The sequence below is a fragment of the Trachinotus anak genome, unplaced genomic scaffold (genome assembly GCF_046630095.1).
Source record: "Trachinotus anak isolate AG129_WGS33_773 ecotype Australia unplaced genomic scaffold, CSIRO_AGI_Tana_v1 ptg000003l, whole genome shotgun sequence".
Lineage (NCBI taxonomy): Eukaryota > Metazoa > Chordata > Actinopteri > Carangiformes > Carangidae > Trachinotus > Trachinotus anak.
The window spans coordinates 8,653,127-8,673,283 of NW_027273854.1; the positions used below are offsets into that span (position 1 = coordinate 8,653,127).

The 20,157-nt window shown below is 43.3% G+C and overlaps 1 protein-coding gene and 1 long non-coding RNA gene across 4 annotated transcripts in view; one reads left to right on the forward strand and one right to left on the reverse strand.

Moving 5' to 3' along the window:
• Positions 1–2,476, forward strand: part of LOC139614580 (uncharacterized) — a 115,834-nt gene extending 113,358 nt beyond the window's left edge. Inside the window, exon 4 of the long non-coding RNA XR_011687092.1 lies at positions 2,431–2,476. This is a non-coding gene — a long non-coding RNA (uncharacterized lncRNA). The remainder of the gene's footprint in view (positions 1–2,430) is intronic.
• The window catches only part of col5a3a (collagen, type V, alpha 3a), a 47,366-nt gene that overhangs the window by 18,065 nt on the left and 9,144 nt on the right, over positions 1–20,157 (reverse strand). For 2 of the 3 annotated variants that reach the window (XM_071471894.1, XM_071471902.1), the window contains exons 2-29: positions 19,579–19,746; positions 19,031–19,244; positions 18,282–18,444; positions 13,285–13,407; positions 11,365–11,778; positions 10,476–10,595; positions 10,283–10,393; positions 10,125–10,178; positions 9,973–10,014; positions 9,618–9,680; positions 8,100–8,174; positions 7,521–7,604; positions 7,305–7,361; positions 6,886–6,939; positions 6,686–6,739; positions 6,526–6,579; positions 5,950–6,003; positions 5,641–5,694; positions 5,040–5,084; positions 3,720–3,773; positions 3,485–3,529; positions 3,172–3,225; positions 2,895–2,939; positions 2,429–2,482; positions 1,355–1,399; positions 925–978; positions 274–318; positions 88–141 (exon numbers count right to left, since the gene is read on the reverse strand). In XM_071471894.1, coding sequence (XP_071327995.1) covers positions 88–141; positions 274–318; positions 925–978; positions 1,355–1,399; positions 2,429–2,482; positions 2,895–2,939; positions 3,172–3,225; positions 3,485–3,529; positions 3,720–3,773; positions 5,040–5,084; positions 5,641–5,694; positions 5,950–6,003; positions 6,526–6,579; positions 6,686–6,739; positions 6,886–6,939; positions 7,305–7,361; positions 7,521–7,604; positions 8,100–8,174; positions 9,618–9,680; positions 9,973–10,014; positions 10,125–10,178; positions 10,283–10,393; positions 10,476–10,595; positions 11,365–11,778; positions 13,285–13,407; positions 18,282–18,444; positions 19,031–19,244; positions 19,579–19,746 — 2,453 coding nt within the window. The remainder of the gene's footprint in view (positions 1–87; positions 142–273; positions 319–924; positions 979–1,354; positions 1,400–2,428; positions 2,483–2,894; positions 2,940–3,171; positions 3,226–3,484; positions 3,530–3,719; positions 3,774–5,039; positions 5,085–5,640; positions 5,695–5,949; positions 6,004–6,525; positions 6,580–6,685; positions 6,740–6,885; positions 6,940–7,304; positions 7,362–7,520; positions 7,605–8,099; positions 8,175–9,617; positions 9,681–9,972; positions 10,015–10,124; positions 10,179–10,282; positions 10,394–10,475; positions 10,596–11,364; positions 11,779–13,284; positions 13,408–18,281; positions 18,445–19,030; positions 19,245–19,578; positions 19,747–20,157) is intronic. The other variant, XM_071471909.1, reaches the window with a different exon arrangement.

The window sequence follows — 20,157 nt, forward strand, 5'->3', positions numbered from 1 at the left end:
GTAGGAGGGAAGTGATAGTTTTATCTCCACTGTGATAGAGAATAACTATGAGGAAATTACACTGAGGTGATTGGAGGGTGCTCTCACCCTGTCTCCCTTGATGCCCATGTCACCTTTGAACCCAGGGAAACCATCTTCTCCCTGGGATGCATTGAGGAGATGTGATTTAATCATAAATGGCACCATTGCATTTCTTCAAGTGTCCTTCCTCGCAGGTCACAGTCCACAGTTTGACAAGTAGCAGAACAAAGGCTCACCAGCTTTTTCACTCACCTTCTCTCCTTTGCTCCCCTTTAGACCCCTCACTCCATCTGCCCCCTGTGGAATAAAAGTGGGGAAAAAAAACACAACCAGAATCCAACATCACTGACAAGACTCTGGATATCACACACAAAAAAAAATCACTGGCTCCTTGTATTTCAAAAAATGATTCATCTTAAAACACTGAAATGATTAAGAAGTGTGTATTGATTTTCTCTTGACCCAACATTGCTCTGTTATTGAGCAGTTCTTGACCTTTCATTCATGTCACACTCATGATTGCCAACAAGTTCAGGCTTCCCCTAAAGGATGCTGAGCCGAACTATGTCACTAAAGTAAAACGCAGAGCAGAGTGCCATTTCACAACTTTCACTTCTCAATTCAAAAGCACGCTCGGTCAAAATCGACTGCACTCCACTCGTAATGCAGACAGCTCTGCTCTATCTGACTGTGATGTTTCTCCCTTCCGTCAAATGTTCCTCACTCTGTTGTTAGCAGTCCCCTTGAGAACCGTGGTGCTTTCCCTCCACCTGTCACCTGTCAGTCATAGACTCAAACAGCTTGTCCGTCACAGGCTGACACGTACGTGCAGAATGAAATACGCAGGGGAATATATATCTAAGTGGACATTACACCTGAGATCATGATGCGTTTATGTCTCACCTTGACTCCGCGTGTCCCTGGGTACCCAACAGGACCCTGAGTGCCCAGTAAACCCTATATGAAAATACAAACAATATTCTTCAGTTTTAGCAACCAGCAGCCAGAAACAATACACTTCTCTGTCCAGATATGAATGAACAACGCACTCAGTCACTGTGCCATATCTTTAATTTCAGAAGAAAAAAGAATCAGAAAAAGCAGATGATGCTGATGAGTCCATGCTGCTGACTCTAATGTGCCGCTGCTCTCGTACAATAAAGATGATGACATTGTAGGAACACAGTGATTATAATGATGAGAAAGAGTGTTATTGTAAGCCAATGTGAGTGAGCGCGCAGTTACAGCAGACTGTGAGAAAAAGCATGAAACTGCATTTTAATATCTTGCTATGACACTACAAAAGGCAAGCCTCAGATATTCAGTTACTCACTTGAATTCCTTTCTCTCCCGGGGGGCCCTCTCTTCCTGGGTGACCCTGAAGCAGAAAAACATGAATCAAATTGACTCAGCTTTGCTGCAAATAAATCGTTATTGTATCACTCCTCGACTGAAATTCCTGAATGCACCCAACCAATAAAAAAGAGGAAACCCCGGTGGCATTGAGAGTGAAGCACCATAAAAATATCATTGTGTGTCATAAAGCTTTGCAGAACAATACAAGAAGCATTAAGTGAAACTCGCTCAAATTTGTCTGACTGCATTTTAAAATTAATTCTTGTAGATGAGAAAAGCCTGACTTCATTTATTTTTTCCAAGTGTCATCCTGCTTTGGATCACTTCCACAAATGACTTCTGTGCTCCCATGGTGGCAGACAACAGAAAATATGAGACGGCCAATTTTATCCTCTTGGCTAATCTTGGTTAACTAGCTTCTGGGTTTGTTCTCTGAGTTTTTCCTCCCCCCGTCACCAAGTGCTTGCTCTTTGTGGGAACTGCTGGGTTTTTCTCTATAATAAAGTAAGGTCTCGACCTTACCCTGTAAAGCGCCTTGAGATAATGTATATTATGATTTGCCGCTATACAAATAAAACTGAATTGAAAATATACATGTGTATACATGCACAGTTTGTTTGGTTGAGTTTATTGTTTGTATAACATCATGTGATGGGCTTTTATTTTGACATTTTTGTACTGGAGGTACAACTGCATGCCCAGTCGTCTGGGTCTTGTCCTCTTGTAGTCATTATGTGGTAGCCATAAGCTTTTGCTTGAATATAGTGATGTATGTGTGTATTTATATTTATATTTGAATGATGAAGTACCTGTACAGAAAAGCATTGCTTGAATAAAGTGCAGACTCTTCTAGTAAATCATGTGATGCAGCTGACTTGTCATTAGCATTCAGCGGCGCTCTCTATGCGTATGTACAGTGGGGTCCAAAAGTCTGAAAATGGCCTCAGACTTTCTTAGATACTGGATGTGCAAAGCTACAGTATGTATTGATACATGCACGTAAATGTGGCAATGTGTGTATTTATGTATCTGTGTGCCTGTGTGTACTTACAGGAGGGCCATCAATGCCTGGTAGTCCCTGCATGCCTTGTTTCCCCAGAGGACCCTGTATAGGACAGAGAGAGGTATGACTACTGTAGCAGAGCTTCAGGTATGACAGAACACCTCAACTCATCCCTAAGAGACCACATTTCCCACTTTGCTGCTCCTCTACCAAACATATTGTATTTATGACTAAGTGCACTTTTTATTGCGTACATCAGTCTAGCCTCATGAAGTGCAGCGGTCAAGGCTGGCCCTAGTGTCTGGTATGCCTCTGTGTGTGTGTGTGTGTGTGTGTGTGTGTGTGTGTATTTCTTGTGTATCGATTTCCTGTCTAGCCTTATCTTGTCTAAATGGGAGCCAGAAGTGGCTGGGTTGTACCGTCCCGTTCAGCCAGTCTCCCTTGGGTATGTGATGACAGAGGTCACAAGGTCACAGCTTTAATTCTGAAATTAAGTGAGAGACATGTTACCTACCTTCTCTCCTGGCAGTCCAATGGGACCCTGAGGACCAGGCAAGCCCTGGACCAGAACAAAGCATCAATCAGATTAAGTGTCACAACAGTAGGCGAAGGCTGGGAGTTGAGGTTTTGCTTGAGTCTGTATACGTGTGCATATGGTGTGTGTGTGTGTGTGTGTGTGAGTGTGTGTAGGTAATGAGTCATTATGTGTGGATGTCCTTGTGTGAGCAGATTAGATTGTTGTCATGTTGAAAAACTGAAAATATGATTAGCTCTTGTTTATATGGCAGTACCTGTACTCCTGGATTTCCTTGTTGACCCGGGGGCCCTATCTCTCCAGCTGGACCCTGAGAACAAGAATCACTGGTAGTCACACACTTCACATGACCTTTGTCATAAGCTCATCATCACAAGACTGGTTAACAGGTTCATTAGAGGGCCACGCTAATCCACTCTGTCTGATGCTTCTGTGGCTGAGATCATTCCCAAAGAACAGTTACCCTCATTTTCACTGTAAATTATCATAACATACATTACAGTCATCAGCGGTATATAATGGCATTTATGGGGATGAGATCATTTGATGACGAAGGTAGCAGGACTGACCAGATTGCCCTTTGACCCTTGCACTCCATCGGTTCCACTAATACCCTGAAAAAAATGCACACAAACAAGATTAAAGCAAATACTGGATGAAATGTCAAAGTTTGATCGAGACAGTTCAATAGCTTCCTCGTTTATCTTCAGTGGCGTATTGATGACTCCATGCACTGGGGGACCTTTCATAGAGTTGAAAAGACTGAATAGCTCTGATCTTGTAATCAAGGCGATGTTGACTTACCGGTTGGCCAGGTGGGCCAGGTGGCCCCCTTGGCCCAACAAGACCCCGAGGACCCTGGAGACAAAACACAGCAAATAGTCAGCAGCTAACCTGCATGCATGATGAGCTGGAGTGAGTGTGGAATACTAAATCATACATCAGAAGTAAAGAGACAGAGAGAGTGAAACACAGAGAGGGACAGATAATATATTTGTGTGTGTGTGTGTGTGTGCGCATCTGGTTTTGTATGTGCTAGCCACAGAGACTGTGCTAGTCTGTGCTTGTGCAAATGTGTTTGTGTGCTCTGTTTTTGTCAGCCTCCCTCTTTGTAGGCTGGCCAAGCCACCTGTTCCAAAGCCACATCTGTGATCTCCTGGGAAGTGATTGATATGGAAATATAATCATTCAGGCCAGGATTTTATCTCTTCCCTCTCCGAGTTTCCCTCTTTCCTCTTTCCTGTCTCCATCTCTCTTATCTCATTCACCACCAACCAAATTTCTGTCTTGAGTTTGTCTCACGCTGCCTCACTTCTCCCATCGCTCCCTCTCCCTCATCAAAACAGCCAACTCGCCTCCTTTCCTGTGTCTTTGTAGGTTAACACAGCTCTCCTAACATGTTTTATGGCACTCTATTTCTTCCTGCACTGGGTGATCCATTTGGCGGGGCAGAGCCCTGCTGAGCCCCAACCTCACCGACTGGGAGAAAGATAGAGTATGAGTCATAACCAATCAACCAGTGTGTGCCGCAAAGATACACAGGGAAAAAAAAAGACAGCTTCTTCAGCGGTGCTCTTAAGATCTTTGTGGTCTCCCAATGATCCAAAGTTACTTTGCAAGTAAAATCTCTGTGACAGAATGTGAATATACTAGCATGCTCTGCCACTGTATATTTTTGTTTTCAAGCTGTATGCCTTATTCCGGTGGCCTTTTCTTTCCTAATGCTTGGCTGAACACCCTGGCAACATTGAATTAATAAGGTTTGACTGTTCAAATTTTTCACAGTTGTTGTATTTTGTAAAATATTGTTTCTGTTGCATAATAGTCTGAGCAATAGATTTTATATTTCTATAAATGTTTTGGTCAGATTTTGGCCAAAACCTCTGCTGAGCTTAATTCTGTGACCTCCTACAACCTCCTCTGGGTTCTCTGTGTTCCTGTGATTCTGCACTAAGAAAAATGTGTATTTCTGAGAACCCAAAGAAAAGGCTTGATAAATGCATCTTCTACATTAAGTATCTCTAATATAGAGAAACAATAACCATGACATATTGTAATGTAGAGGTGTGCTGAGATGTGAGATCTATGAGCGAACTTTATGTTCCTCCGGATGTGGTTACTCACAGGTTCACCTGGCTGCCCTCTTGGCCCCACAGGTCCATCAGATCCCTAGAAAAACACAGAAGGTAACAGATTCAACACATAAATCTCATGCACCTCTCTCACTCAACCTCAGGCGTGGGTAAATTCATATCCCACAGACATAATCTGTGAAAATAGCTCATTAAAGAAATTCACTGCCTGACAGATAAGGCTCAACTATCTTCCAGCAAAGACTAATAGACTGCTCTCTCAAACTTCATCCGCCCGCCTGCGTGGATAGATACGATCGTGACAGAGCTTCTATCTTTCATATTTTCAATTCAATGTCAAGGATGCACTGCCTAGCTTTCATTTCTTTTGCAAACCTTGATACTGAATGAACTCAGGCCAGCGTAGCGGAATTAAAAATTCAGGAGTTTATGACTTCATTTCAGCAAAGCCTGCTTTGATCCGTGGTGCTTTACCATCTAAATGGTTTGTAGAATTGATTCATTGATCTGGAAAGGATTTCCCTTTTAACCTTGTGGGATGGAAAAATAAGGAAAAACAAAGCACTGCTGTAGGGTGTGTTTTCTGGGCTCTCTTTGTTACAAATACATTTTAGAAGGTACTGTGCACTCACCTTTTCTCCTGGCTCCCCAACAGGCCCATGAGGACCAGGCTTTCCTCTGTCCCCCTACAAGATAAAAGCATTAGCCACAAGCCTCAAGATGTTTAAGACTGTTCTGTTTATAGCAGAGCAACATTAAGCAGATGATTTTTTTAGTGTACACTGTCATCACAGAAATCATAACAATCATCATGATCATAATATGCAAATAAACATCTGCTATATGGCATGTGAGGTATTCATGCATGCCGTGTTAGCGTGTTAGTGTCTGAAGGACTAAATAAATACAGTGACAATGTCAAGTTACCACATCTAACTCACTCTGTGTCCCTTGTTTCCTGGGAGACCTGGCAGGCCGTCAAAACCCCTGTCACCCTGAGAAGTAATAGAGAGGCATTAAACCCTGAAACACACACACACATACGATAATGTGTAAACATTAGCAGAATTGTACTGAGAGTCTCCCCTGGCAGAGCCTCCCATCTGCTACGAGTGTGTGTCGACGAGAGGAAGCTTTCAGATTAGCTGTAGTTCTCCTAAAATGCTTTGACTGATAAAGACTGAGCTGTTCTGTCAGACCGGCATCAGGGGAGCCTGATTTATTTACTAAGCTCTTCCTGCAGCTGTTAGGTATTGAGTTGCCTCATTGTCAATACATATAATAAGCTGTGGGCTGCTTGATACCTACAGGCTTACACTTGCAACTGGAGATAGTTTGTTATCACGCAAGACCTTGCTGCCTAAACATGTGTGATATTGCTGTGTTCATGGAAATGAGAAACTGGGTGGGACGTGAATACTCAGTCGGAGCAAAGAATCAGTGGGTTCTTGGTGCAGCTCATTTGGATGAGATTATAACTACTGCAATGCAGTGGAGTGAGATCTCAAAAAGCTTACCTTAGAGCCTGTTTCACCTGGAGCTCCACGACCCCCATCCACTCCTGCACGCCCCTACAAGATGCACAATCACCTTTAAACAGGATGTTGCTTTGCAGCATGACACCTGCAGATACAGAGGTTTTCAGCATGGACACCTGCAATACTCAAGATATCTCACCCTTTTTCCTGGCCTTCCATTAATTCCGGGAGGACCTGGCATCCCACGTGGTCCCTGTATGAGAGAGGAGGAGAGCAGAACAAATGGAAAAAGGTGTAAAAGGCAAATCACAAGGACAAAAGGAAATCAATAGTGTAACAAAGAAAAAAGGGTGGTATGAAGGAAGTCAGTAGTGAGGTGGAAATAATGTCTGGACTTACAGTAGGGCCACTGACTCCGCTGTCTCCTTTGAGCCCAGTGGGACCTGGAAGACCCTACAAAAATAAAAACAAAAGCTTGACATGATGTACATTGTGGGGGGTGGGGTGAGGGGCACAATTTCACTCTTCACTCAAGTTTAGCACCAAAAAATAAAAATACACATGAGCTAAACAGCAAATCATCTTATAAATCTGTTCATTTTTTGCAACGCTACACAGATTTTTTTTCATTTTTTTTTCATAAATGAGGCCAGATTCCACAAGAGAGTTGCACATACTGAGCATGCATAATGATGAGGCTAGAGTGGGGAGAGAGTACAGCTTGTGCCTGGTCAGCCAGAATGTGAAGCTGAGGTTAAAGGTTGCAGGAGCCCTTGAGATATGATGCAAATTTGGTCAAGGACAGAGGAGTGCCTTACCAGTGGGCCTGGTCGCCCTGTGAGACCCAGCGGACCTGGAGGTCCCTTCAGTGACAGCTGGAAGAAAAGCACAACTGGGTGGTTTATTTATGCTGCACAAGGTTTGTCTTGGATTTTAATATGCAAAGAAATGGCCTTCAGATAGCGTATAATGGAAGTGTCAACAGTCACTATGATGTAATATGGCAACAAAGTGCATGTTTCTGTGACATGTACCTGGGTCTGTTGCAGGATAGCTTGTGCCTGTGCCTCCTGGGGAGACACCACTGGTCCCTTCTGGGAATCACCTCCATACTGGAACTGGGGGCAATGAAAAGGAGGGGTCAGTCCCCATTGCAGGATTTCCCAAATGTAATGAAGTTCAATCACACAGCCCCCCCTTGTGGTCATGCCACGACACCGCACTGGGAAAAGGCATGCTCAGTGTATATGTGTGTGTGTGTGTGTGTGTGTGTGTGTACACTTGTACTTGCTACATAGTAAGGACCAGAAAAAGTATTTTACTAACAGAGTGAGGACATTTTGGGGAAAGTGAGGACATTTTGGCCGGTCCTCACTTTTTGAGACACCTTAAAATCACATTTTGAGGGTTAAGACTTGGTTTTAGAGTTATGGTTAGAATTATGTTTAGGTTAAGGTTTGGGTTAGGATTAGGTTTAGGCACTCAGTTGTGATGGTTAAGGTTAGGGTAAGGGGCTAGGGAATGCATTATGTCAACGAGTGTCCTCACAAAGATAGAAGTACAAGTATGTGTGTGTGTGGGTGAGCATGCATAAGTGTGCTTTAAGGTCTTACTGGTAGCATCAACAGGGTTCCTGGAGGACCTGGAATCCCATCAACCCCAGGAATACCGGGACGTCCTGGGGGACCCTGAAAAAGGAGGACAGGGAAAGGGATAAGCATTGGCTAGTGTGTGTGTGTGTGTGTGTGTGTGTGTGTGTGTGTGTGTGTGTGTGTGTGTCAGAGAGAGGGAGAGAGAGTCTAAATGGAGAGAAAAACATCCCTGCTATCTAATCACTGTAAAAACAACCTTTACTCTGTTTTCACAGGACATGTCACACACACACACACACACACACACACACACACACACACACACACACACACACACACATACACTACCTTATCTTCTTTTTACACACTGTAAATTACCATTTTAACAAGTCATTTAATGTATCATGTATATGCATTTGGACAGTACTGTAGGAAGTAGTAATGTATACTGCTACCATAGTGGCAAGAAAAAGGTCATTTACAAAGGAAGACAAACTAGCTGGTCGGGGGTTAATCCTACAGCATGACAATGACCTGAAATCTTAGAGTAAAAGAACATGAGAGTGGCTTCAGTTGATGGAACACAGACTCCAGACTCTCTAGATGATGAACTGGAAGATGAAAGCAAAGCAACAAGTGCAGAACATTTTCGGGAACTTCTGCATCAGAGCTGAGACAAAATTTCAGAGTAACATTTGATTTTCATTGCACCACAAGAGTGCCACAAGTGTTTTCGGCTGTTGAGTCAAACATTTGGATTAAATTGAGTTAAATAAAAATATTCCATACTTCTATTCCTCCTATTTATTTGTTCTATGCTTTCATTTTAGAGTACACTGAGATTTTAAACTAAAATTTCAATAACAGGAAATATTGAAGTGTCTTTAAAACTTTTAACCAGTAGCCTCAAAGGTTCAGTTATACACTTATAGTGTACACTGTACTTTTTCAGGATAAAATTTAATGATAAAAATTGATTCACATTTATTCTTTTTAATGCATTTGCTAGTTACTTGTAAACATATTAAATTCAGCTGTATTCTCCATTGTTGCATCTCTTTTAATTTCATCTTTGGAAATAAAATAGGTTTGTTATGTGGGCTGAACCTGAACTGTAAACAGCTACTGGAAGCGTGTAAAGCATGCAAGCCATGGGGATCTGCATGGTAATAAACTGCCGTCGTCATCTCTGCAAAGCAAAATGATAGAGATTATCAGACTACTGGAAAATGACAGAGCATCTGTCAGTGTGTGTGCATGCGTGCGTGCGTGTTGGAGCGTGTTCCATTGTGATGAATCACTTATCTGAGCAATCAGACACACAAAATAAGAAAATCAGGTCAAACATGTGTGAGTCAACATCCGTCCCTTGAGTCCGAATGTCCAGCAGGTTCAGTGAACCAGGACATCGCGATCCCATGGACATGTTTCAAACTGAGGTCACCCCCATCTCTGTTCCTCAAGTGAAAGGGTCAAACTGAGGTCAAATGAACCCGCTGGACAGTCAGCCTTGCAGTCCACATCCCAAGCCACACTCACCAATTCACCAGGATCTCCCCTGGGTCCTGGAGGGCCTGTTGGTCCAGCTGGGCCAGTGAGCCCCTGTCAAGGACACATTTACAGCACTCAAACAAACATTGAAGAGCTTTGCAAAACTGTTACTTGGTTTTCAATTAGATGATTATCTTCTTCCATGTGATATTCTAAGATTCGTTTATCTAGTTTTGCCCCAAAATCTTTTTACGTCTTTGTTATAGTGTACTTTTAGTGGTCACTTCATGTTGTGTAGAAGTATATAAAACCACCAACACCAACCAAAATTATCTTCAAACAGTCTTTCACAAAGTGTCATAATTTCCATTTTCTCCAGTTTGCAGGCAGAGGACAGTCTTACCTCTGGCCCTGGTAGACCGGGGGGTCCCACCACTAATGAACCCTAGAAACAAGCACAGATAGAAGGCAGTGTACATTAGGCGAGTATCAACATATTTTCATGCTCATAACTAAAGCTACTAGACTATTCATTAAATGCCTCTAGGAGCTCACCGGCTCAATAATAGCTGGTTCTCCCTTCTGGCCTTTCTCTGCTCTGAGGCTACCCTGAGGTGGGGAAACAGATGAATAGATGTGGATTGTTAGAAATCAGTTGACAGAGGCAATTGAAGACATGACCACTTCCTTGATGAGTTCACTATGAGAATTACCTCTCCATGCCACGTCTCTGCCCTGTCCCTCTCTGCAAACTCAAAGCCATCCTCATATGCTTCATACTCCTCGTAGTTGGTGTCATTCTTGTAATTTCCATATTCAAGAGTCTGTTACAGGATGAAGAACTCCATTAGTGTCAGGTACTAAACGCTTAGGTGAAGACATTTCTTGTATTTGCATTTAACCTACCTCATATTCAGTAACATTTTGGCTCACTGTTACCGTGGAAACTGAGAGATCATCATAGAGGTCTTTGTAAAGGTCATCTTCGTACTCCTCCACCACTGGCTTCTTCACGGGCTTGTTCTCCTGGAAGCCAACACACGGACTTGAATGAGTCATAGCAAAGATGGACCATGGGAGACCGAGCACTTCTCATTAGGGCACAGCGCCTCAGAGTGAAGGCACATTTTGTGTGTTATGAATGTTAGCAAAACAGGTGGATTTCGTGGTAATGTATTGATTATCCAGGATACAGGTTGACAGGTGTGCAGTTAATTACAGTGCTGGAGTGTAATTAGCTGATGGACTACATCAGACTCATGTCGCAGCATGGCAGAGACTGCAACAGCTACACAAACAGCATGAGCATGAAAAATTAGTTTACGTGGCGAATTAGCAAATAAACATGAAGGAGACATACAGAAATATCCCGTGTCTGTTGCTGTGTTTATTGGATTTTTGGTTGTTGTGCCGTATTCATAATAGCAAATATTCATACTGTAAGTCTGCATACATGAAAACATATACTGTATGTGCCATGCATACCATGCTTTTTGAGAAAGTAGTATGCATGTACACTTGCACATGTTCTGCAAAAAAAAAAAAAAAACGCACACACAGCCAGAAGGCTGAGCGAGATAACAAAATTTCTCATTTAAGTTGCATTCTCCACGTTTTCTGCTAGGGATGTAGAGGAGATGATGATTAGGATGGTGCTGGTTAGTGGTGGTGGTGGTGGAAAGCAAGAGGGAAGAGGTGCTCACTATTGTTAGGAGGTATTAGGGGAGTGATTGGTTAGAACTGCAAATGGCAGGAGAGGTGAGGTTGTGGGGCATCTACAGGCAAACTTGTCTACCTCCTCAGTAACCACTGATTCAGGCACTGCACTGGGTACCACAGCGGGTGCCTCGGTTGTGGAGTCAGGTTCATGAGTGGGCATCTCCATGAGGGTCTTGTCGAAGACTTCGGTGGGAATGACAGTTTCTCTGGTGCTCTTAATTTCTGGTGACACTGTGGTCAGAAAAGGTTCTTGGGATAGATACTCAGGCAGTGTTGTGGACACTCTGAGGAAGCCGTCCTCAAGAGCCTCCTCCTCGTGCTTTTTCTTTCTGGATCCCTTCTTGCCCTTGCCCTTGCCTTTGCGTTTGCCTTTTGAGCCCTTGTCTCTCTTCTTTTTGTTCTTTTTGCCTTTCCTGTCCTTTTTGGAGACCTCCTTTGGTTCATCTGGCTGGTCGCTTTGCATCAAGGCATCAGACCCAAGTTGGGAGTTCTTTTATGAAAAAGGGGAACGCAAGATGAGGGCACAGGTGGAGGATGGAGAAAAAACAAACACTGCTGTGAATGAAAATACAATAAAAGAAATATCCTGTAACAGGAAAGTAAAGCAATGCATATAGGTCCTGTGACACCTGTATAAAGTCAGACACCTACTGTGATTCCCACTGGTAAGAACCTAAAGCAAATATAAAATGAGAAGGAACAAACAGATGTAAAGTTGCTTCCTCTAAGTCACAGCAGAAGACATATTTGTTTGTGTGGTCAGAGGTCACATGTTAATGATCCTATAGAGGTGCTAAGTCTTGCAAATTCTTGCTCTGGCAAGTGAGTAAATATGGGTTGTGTCATCCTCCAGAGTGATGCACATTACATGTCAATGATATGAATGGCCTCTGCCAGGACACTGAAGGCCCGTCTGTGAAAAACACCAATGACATGATTTAGATCTAGTAAACAAGGTCTGTGAGTAAGGGAGGATGATGGGAAGTAGGTCAGTGGGGTGACAGATGTTGACATGTTCTGGATTCAGAGCCCGTTGCTCAGCTGTAGTCCTACAAAAGCCAGCTGGATGACTATCGGAATGGCCTCACACTACCATTAATGGACCGTGCCTGGAGCATTATCAATGCTGCACGCAAAGTTGTGCGTGCAAACACACATGCACTCAAAGAAGCGTGCGCTCACATGAGTGTATGCGTGTGGCATCAGTATAAAAAATAGCCACATAGATAAAACAGTGTTAAAACTGTGCATTCCTTTAAGACCAGCCACACACACATTCACACACACATTCACACACACAGACACACTCACTCACACCTCTCTCTCTTCCTGTCACTGCTTCCTTCCTCCTTATCTTTATCTTTCACACACCACCAAAGAAATATACAGTAATTCATATCCATGATGGATTCCATTTTTTATGCACGCCTCGAGGAGGGGAAGAGCTATTATATCATGTTTGAGTTATAGGCTCCTATCTCTGCGTGTGTGTGTGAGTATGTATGTGTGTCCCTTGCCAAAGGAACACCTGAGCTTAAAACGCTCCACTGCTGGCTGCATTTGAAAGAAGACACTCGTACTTGGACTGATTTGTTCGCAAAACACTCGGACCTTTTCTTGGCTGTGGCTGGTGTCTGCTTGTAAATTATATGATCAAGAGTCTCTGGGACAAATAGCTCTATTGATAGGTATGCTTGTGCTCCTTTCACTGGTTGGCTGTGAAGGAAGGGCTTCTGCAAGCCCACTTCAGCAGCCAAAAGGACCTGGCATGAGTGTAAGAATTAGAAATGCATCTTATTGCTTGAACTTATTATAAAAAATATGATCTCTACAAGAATATGGAAACACATTGAAACAGTTAATAAAAATGAATTAAGATATCCAGGCCTATGCCACGTCTTTGCAGTTAATTGATATCAATTGTCAAAGAACAGCATGAAGATTTGAGTGGGTTTTTCCAGTAGGCATTGCCTCCTGTTGGTGGCACTATACTAACCTCCTGCAGGTCCAGGGTTTGGCTGTTGTAGGGCAGAGCAGAGTCACAGTCTGGTATGAAGTTTACACAGTAGTTGGCAGCAGCCTGGGCATCCTCCAGAATCAGTAGTTGTTGAATATCTCCCTGAAATAAACCAGCAAGCAGAGAGAAAGGCAAAAAAGTGTCACGTTACAATGTCAGACGTACAGAAGAGGCAGAATAACCCCATTGCAGCAGTGACAGAAACATTCAGTAGCTGCTACTGCAGTAAAGAGTTGTAACAATACACTACAACACCACAGACCCTATGGGAACGACAAAACTGGCTGTATACCTGGATGTACTGCAAAGTGTAACACAGTGGGATCAAAAAAAAACTGCTACTGCTGTTACAGTTTCTACTAACTACTGCTTCTGAGTTCCATTACTGCAGGAGGGGCCTGGCTGCGTACATAAAACAGCCAAATAGCTCTCTCTCACCCCCCTGTCAGGACCTTTCGCTTCCCATCCTGCCCTGCAGGCGTAGCCAGTGTGTATACACAAACATGCACAGAGAAAGCACTGCTGGATCCTGCAGCACTGAGCCCAGAGCCTCTGTCGGCCTTGTGGCTTCAACATCACTCTTGTCTTCTTCCACATTGTATTATAACACAATGCTATGATGTGCTGAGATAACTAGTCAATGAAGTGCAAGGTACAAATGATCAAACACAATACCAAACACAAAGCTTTACAAATGTTTTTCTGTTGTTAATAAATGAAAAATATTATTCTAACAATTGTAGCCCAATTAACTTTTGCCACTTGTCAGTATTTTTTGGCATTTCGTGGGTTTAATAATGAATTAAAAAATGCATGAAAAAAGATGAACTGATAGCAATTGTGAAATAACTGCTAGCTGCAGTGCTAATTCTCTCTGAGACACAAGTCAGGAAATAATTCAACACAAATGCAGGCAGCCCCATGGCACTGTGTTTGACAGGGTTTGGATTACATTAGCGATACGAATCTATGTAACTGACAGTCCACTGCAAACATATTACCGGGTGAAATGTTATCCAGGGACAGCTGGGCAGCCATTTGTGATGAATTAAATCAGATTAACTGCATGATGTTGTGGTAATTATAGTCCCATTGTAATCTCTTTAATTAGGCTTACGCGGCCAGAGGTGAAATAAATCAAAACATATCGCTTCTCTGTTTCCCGCCACCAGATATATATCTTCTCACGCAGTTCAAATCATGCCTTATCAGCACTGCATGTCTGCGCAAAGCCTGGATCACCATACGCAAAACTGTAAACCTCGGAATGACTGTTGAAACACTCATTTCTGCTTTAATACATCAAACATGAAAGGAGTTGTTATCCACTTATCCTTTTTTTTTTCTTCCTGCTCTGGCAAAAAGCCAGTGTCAAGCAAAGGAAATTATTGCACTCTAAGGTGAGAGAGTGAGAGAGAAAGGCAACAGGGAGTTAATCCAATCTAATCCAATCTCAATTTGAGATCAAAGGCAGCACTTCCACAGAGAAGTTTTCCTGTTTTTCTTGCCTGGCAGGGGCTCTCTGCTGAGTAAAGTGTTGCCCAAAAGCATGTGTGCTCATTCCCCATTTAGGATGGGCCAAGGACATCTGAAGAGGACGTGAGGATGTGCTGAAAAGGAAAACACCTCAGCTGAATCCACAAATTTCAGATGGCTCACAAACATCCTGCATGAGGTCACACACGGCTCTACTGGCAAAGATTCACCAGTGTTTCACAGAGTGACCTCTTCCCTTTCCCCCTGCTGTCTGCAATAACGCGTTTTGTGCCAGCTAGCCAACACTCATACTGCTTTACCAAATCACAGACCTAATACGAGGCACTGCCCGCTGATTTGCAGTGCCTAAATCAGATCTCAGCCTTTATGAAATATCTTGCAGTCTTGTGTGAGTCACAACCTCGTGTGGGTGAAGGAGCCGAAGTTTACCGCAAACAAGCTTACTGTAATGGAACAGCTTGTTGATGCTCAAAGTGCAACAGATGCTCACAACTAACCAAAAGCATATGACCATCATCAGACAAAAGTCATTACCAGGCGCAAAAAAATGACTGAAACAGACCCTGACAGATTTGTGTGGTAAGTCAGTGGGGTTGCTGAACATTAAAATAAAGCTGCTCTTTAATGATATGCTTGACAAGTCATGGTTTCAACATGCCTGTAACAGTCAGCCAAAAACATTTATTATTTCCAGTGTGAATCGAGACTGAAAGGATCTGAATTTCCTAACAAATAAACGCTGGGCTGGATCTTATCTAAGCAGTCAGCGTGTTGGAGGCACATACACAGGGCACACAGGAGCACAACCAGACTTGTGGACAGTTTAATGTTTGCTTTACTTCAGATGCAAGCAGAACCTTGAGTTTGAACACCAAACTTGTGTAGTCATTTGTATGCAATCTGGAAGCAATAGAGACATTAGCGGCTGACCACGGTCCCCATGCTCCCACGCTGGGCTCCCACGCTGGGAGAACTGGGCCGGAACACTGGCCTCCTCCCCCAGAACCAGGGCCTGGGAACAGAGGCCCAGAGGTCAGCCTGTTTAATCTCTCCTCCCCTGGTACTGGCCTCACCCGAGGTATACAACACTGATGCTTCTACTCATAGCAGTTAATGCATACATGCACACAATGATACTCATATTTTACCATCACATCTATCAATGAAAAACCTAAAACAGAAAAAATAATTTGACTCATTTGAGATTTTTTTTTCATGTGGTCCATCAAAAATAATATATTAAGACTCAATTCTAAAACATTAATACAATGACCACAAGAACCGCATGGGCTGGACTTAAAGGATGGATCTGTCTGAAGGGTATTAGTCATCACAGCAAGTACTGTATCATCATCATTACTCTTCACATAGGATGATATATAAGGACATGGGAGTGTTTTTGGAGTATGGCCAAAGATTGAACGGTCTCCACTGCTTCTGAAAAGGGGAATTTATAGAGCCCACAAGGAGACACGTTTCCTAACTCAAGTGGAATATAAAGTCATTTGAAAACCGGAGAGCCTGTCAATGTCTGAGAGGCGAGCAGACAGCAAGATGGAAGGGGTAACTGAGGTTAGGTTAGGGCGTAGGGAAAGTAAAATGAATGTGTGGACACGGTTGGGGTGGGAGTTAGTGACTACACACTCAAAATCCAAATCCAAAAAGGTGTTCACCTGTCAGAACATCTGGGTTTCTCCTGGTGAAAGTGAAGAAACTTGTGTTTCTGTCCATTAGCCCAATGGGGAGTGATAACAAGCCTCCTTCTGTGCTTTGTTAAAATTTAACTTCAGTATGTTCCCTTTTGCAGACTGTGGGATAGTCTCAGGACACTGAGGGGAAAGAGGGTTGGAAAAGATTGTCATTTCTCTGAACTTGCATGTACCTTATACCTCTATCTATATTTCCTTTTCTCTCTAGCTCCACAGCTGAGCACAGAGCCGCGAGGAGAGAGCAGGGGAAGGGGCTTGAGCTGATCTCTATTTCATGCTGTGGGCGAGAGATTTAGAGTGAAGCCTCTCTGGGAATGACAATGGAGCAGTTGTTGCATATTGTCATGTGAAGCACAGAGAATGACTTATGACAATAAAAGTTACTGTGCTGAAAGAAAGACGAAATTGGAATCACTCCCAGAGTTTAGTTTAAATCCTCTTGCTCTTCCAATTTTCCCCTGCATATTGATACATGTGTGGGCGCATACTCGTATGCTATTAACTGAAGAAGTGCACTTCAACTTCAAAAGGATCAAAATAATCAACTTTTTCAGGCGGACACACAATTTGCAATGACTAAAGCGAGAACTTTATCTGTGATTCATATCCCTGCTACTCATTGAAAGAAAAAAAAAAAAACAACAAAACAACATGTGCAGCCACAAGAAGCAAGTATTTCTCCTGCAGGAGGGTGAGCCCTGGCCACCACAAGACATGACCAAACAGTCAAACATGTTTCTCAGCGCCCAAATGCACAGATGGCCATTCAGACTCACATCAACACATCTATAGCCAACAGATCCAACAGACAAATCCAAAAAGCAAAGAGAATGTGTCATTTCTTGGCTTTCCAATGACAAGGCTGGGCATGTATGAACAACACGCCCCCTCCTCCCCACTCCCTCCCAAACACCTCTTTTCCTTTGCACTGCTTTGTTCCTCCTGCAGCACTTGATTGACAGGAGACCCCTGTCACCCCACAGCCTCTTGAACTGTGATTTTTTTTCTCCCTTTAAGTCCTTTCCTAAGTAGCTTTAAAGGTGTGGGGGGAGTGGGGGGTGGAGGGTGGATTCCACAGCCTCAAATGCAATTTATAGTCTGCTTTTCCCACCATTTCACAGGCCCAACTGTACTGTACTATATCATCCTCCATAGATCACGTACAGCATGATGTATGGTAATGCATTCGAGTTATACAGGGAACTATTCAGATCCAATTTCCTATATTTCTTGTGCTTTTTTTTATGCACATTTCTCCAGATAATTTAGGCCTGAAATATTTGTTGTGTTTTGGAACTTGACAAGAATTTAAAGTGAAGTGGGTATAATCGGTGCTTGGCGGTTAGTGCAGCGTGGAGAGGAGGTTATCAAACTATCGAAATACTTTACTCAACTGGCTATAGAAATGTTAAAGTCAGCAGCAGCACAGATTAAATGTTCTCAATTTGGTTAAATGTAAAAAAAAAGTGTGATAGTCTACAGAGGAGGACAAATAAAGTACGATAACACAAATGAAAACAAGGTCATCCAGGCGTCCCCCCTACAGCGTCCTGTCACACAATTCTGCATATATGCATTGTAAACCCCATTGTTTCAGGTACGTGCTTAATATCATGTCTACCTCAATACAGGGAAGCACGGAAAAACACACACTTGCTGGCGATTCGACCACAAAGCGGGAAGCTGAATTGTATAAGAGTTTGATACCCAAATGTGAGGAGTGTGTGATTATCTGTTCTCAGGTGATCCTACACTTTGATAATGTCCTACCTCAAATACATCTTCGTCCAGCAGCCGTGTCCCAAACACAGTGACACCCTCTGTGCTGACTACGGCATCGTCCCCTCGCAGCAGATCCAGGGTCTCCACCTTCTGACAGTCCAAGTACAGGGTCACAGACTTGTCCTGCACGCTGTAGGCTATCCTGTGCCATCTGACAGGACAGAGTAAACATTAATACGGTTAACAAAACATAGCAGTCAAGTCGAGTCAAGGTCAATTTTTATTTATATAGTACCAAATCACAACATAAGTTATCTCAAGCCACTTTTCAAATAGAGCAGGTCTAGACCATACTGTTTACAACATGGTGGTGGAAATATTTTGTGTCCGCGGGTCTGTTTCCCAGCACAATCAGCAATGCATAGAGCTGTTTCATGCCTCTTGTAAGTGCAGCAAACCAGAGGTGCCTTTAAGCCCAAGGTGACTGTGAAGGATTGATTTCCCTGACTCCTTTGATCAGGTCAAATCAATCGCAGCAAGTGCTCCACAACCATCTTATTCTCTTTAAGGTCACTCAAGTTCAAGCACACGGAGCGAGCTGTATGAATTAGACATAGCAGAAATGTGAGGCCTGCCTCAGATTTCAAGCCTTGGGAAAGTTATACATGCACAGTTAATATAGATTACACAGTGCTGACCTACTAAACACACACACATCAGATACAGCGTGTTCTAGAAATCAACATTTTATTGAAATCTAGTATAATGGAGAGGTTATAGGCCCTCAAGCTACCCACTTTCCATCGGCCAGGTTGATCTTCTTGAAGAGGGGGTACATTTCTGGTGTGGGCTGCCCATGTTGGTCCTCATAAAGGAAGACAGGAGAACGCCCCACCTCGAGCCCCAGCTGCTGCACCCCTTGGTCATCATACACCGAAAGCAGGAAGAACTGGGAGCCCTTTTTAGCTCGCACTGTAGCCATCAAGGAGAAACTCTCAGGAAATTTGGAATCTGGGAGAGGAGAGGAGAGGAGAGGAGAAGAGAGATGTTAAGTCATACAAGAGTGAGCACAGCAGGAAGCAGACATTTTTACAACATGCAGACACCACCCGCTGTCGCTGAGACCTGAGCAAGGATAATAATGATGAAAAATATTGGCAATGGAAGCCGCGAGCACCCGCGAGGAGGAGTAAAGGGAGTTCAAAGTCAGATTTCTGAAGGTTTTACTATGAGCAGAATCTCTCACAAAAGTGACACATTTGATTGCTTTTTGCCATTTTTGGAAAATCTAATTGCAGGATGGGACTGGAGGCTATGCTGTGGGAGAAAAAAAAAAGTCCACTACCAGGGAAGAGCTGCTTGGTGGGAGCACTGAGCTGGATCTTTTTGTCTATCTTGTAGGCCAGGTCCTGCTCCTCCACGCCCCTCCTGCTGCTGCAAAGACCAGCCTCCAAGGACACCCCCTCCATGTTCTCTGACAGTTCCAGCACTCGCAGAACATCAATGGGATCAGCTGGGAATGGAAACAAAGCAAAACATAATCATCTACACATATAGAACAGATAGAAGAAATATGTTTTTTTTTCGTTTGGATTTCATGCTCACAGACTGTTGCTTTAAACCCTTTAAACAAGATACTGTTTACATGAAATAAGCTGATGCCTTGCGCTCTTCCTGTTTCTATCACTGTATGAAAAAAACTACTTATGATAGGGTGGAGCTTGTGGCAGATGGCGGCAGCATGCTTTTAGTCATGTCAGACTCACAGTTAAATTGTGCCAGTGTGACAGCACTTTGTTGTCTGGCTCAGTTAAGTGCTGGTTGTTACTGAACTGAAGAGCAGGGTTTAGTGCGCCTGAAAGCCGGTCTTAAAGTGAGGAGGCTTCCTGCTTCCTCGGAGTCGGAAGAGACCAGCTCCTCTGAG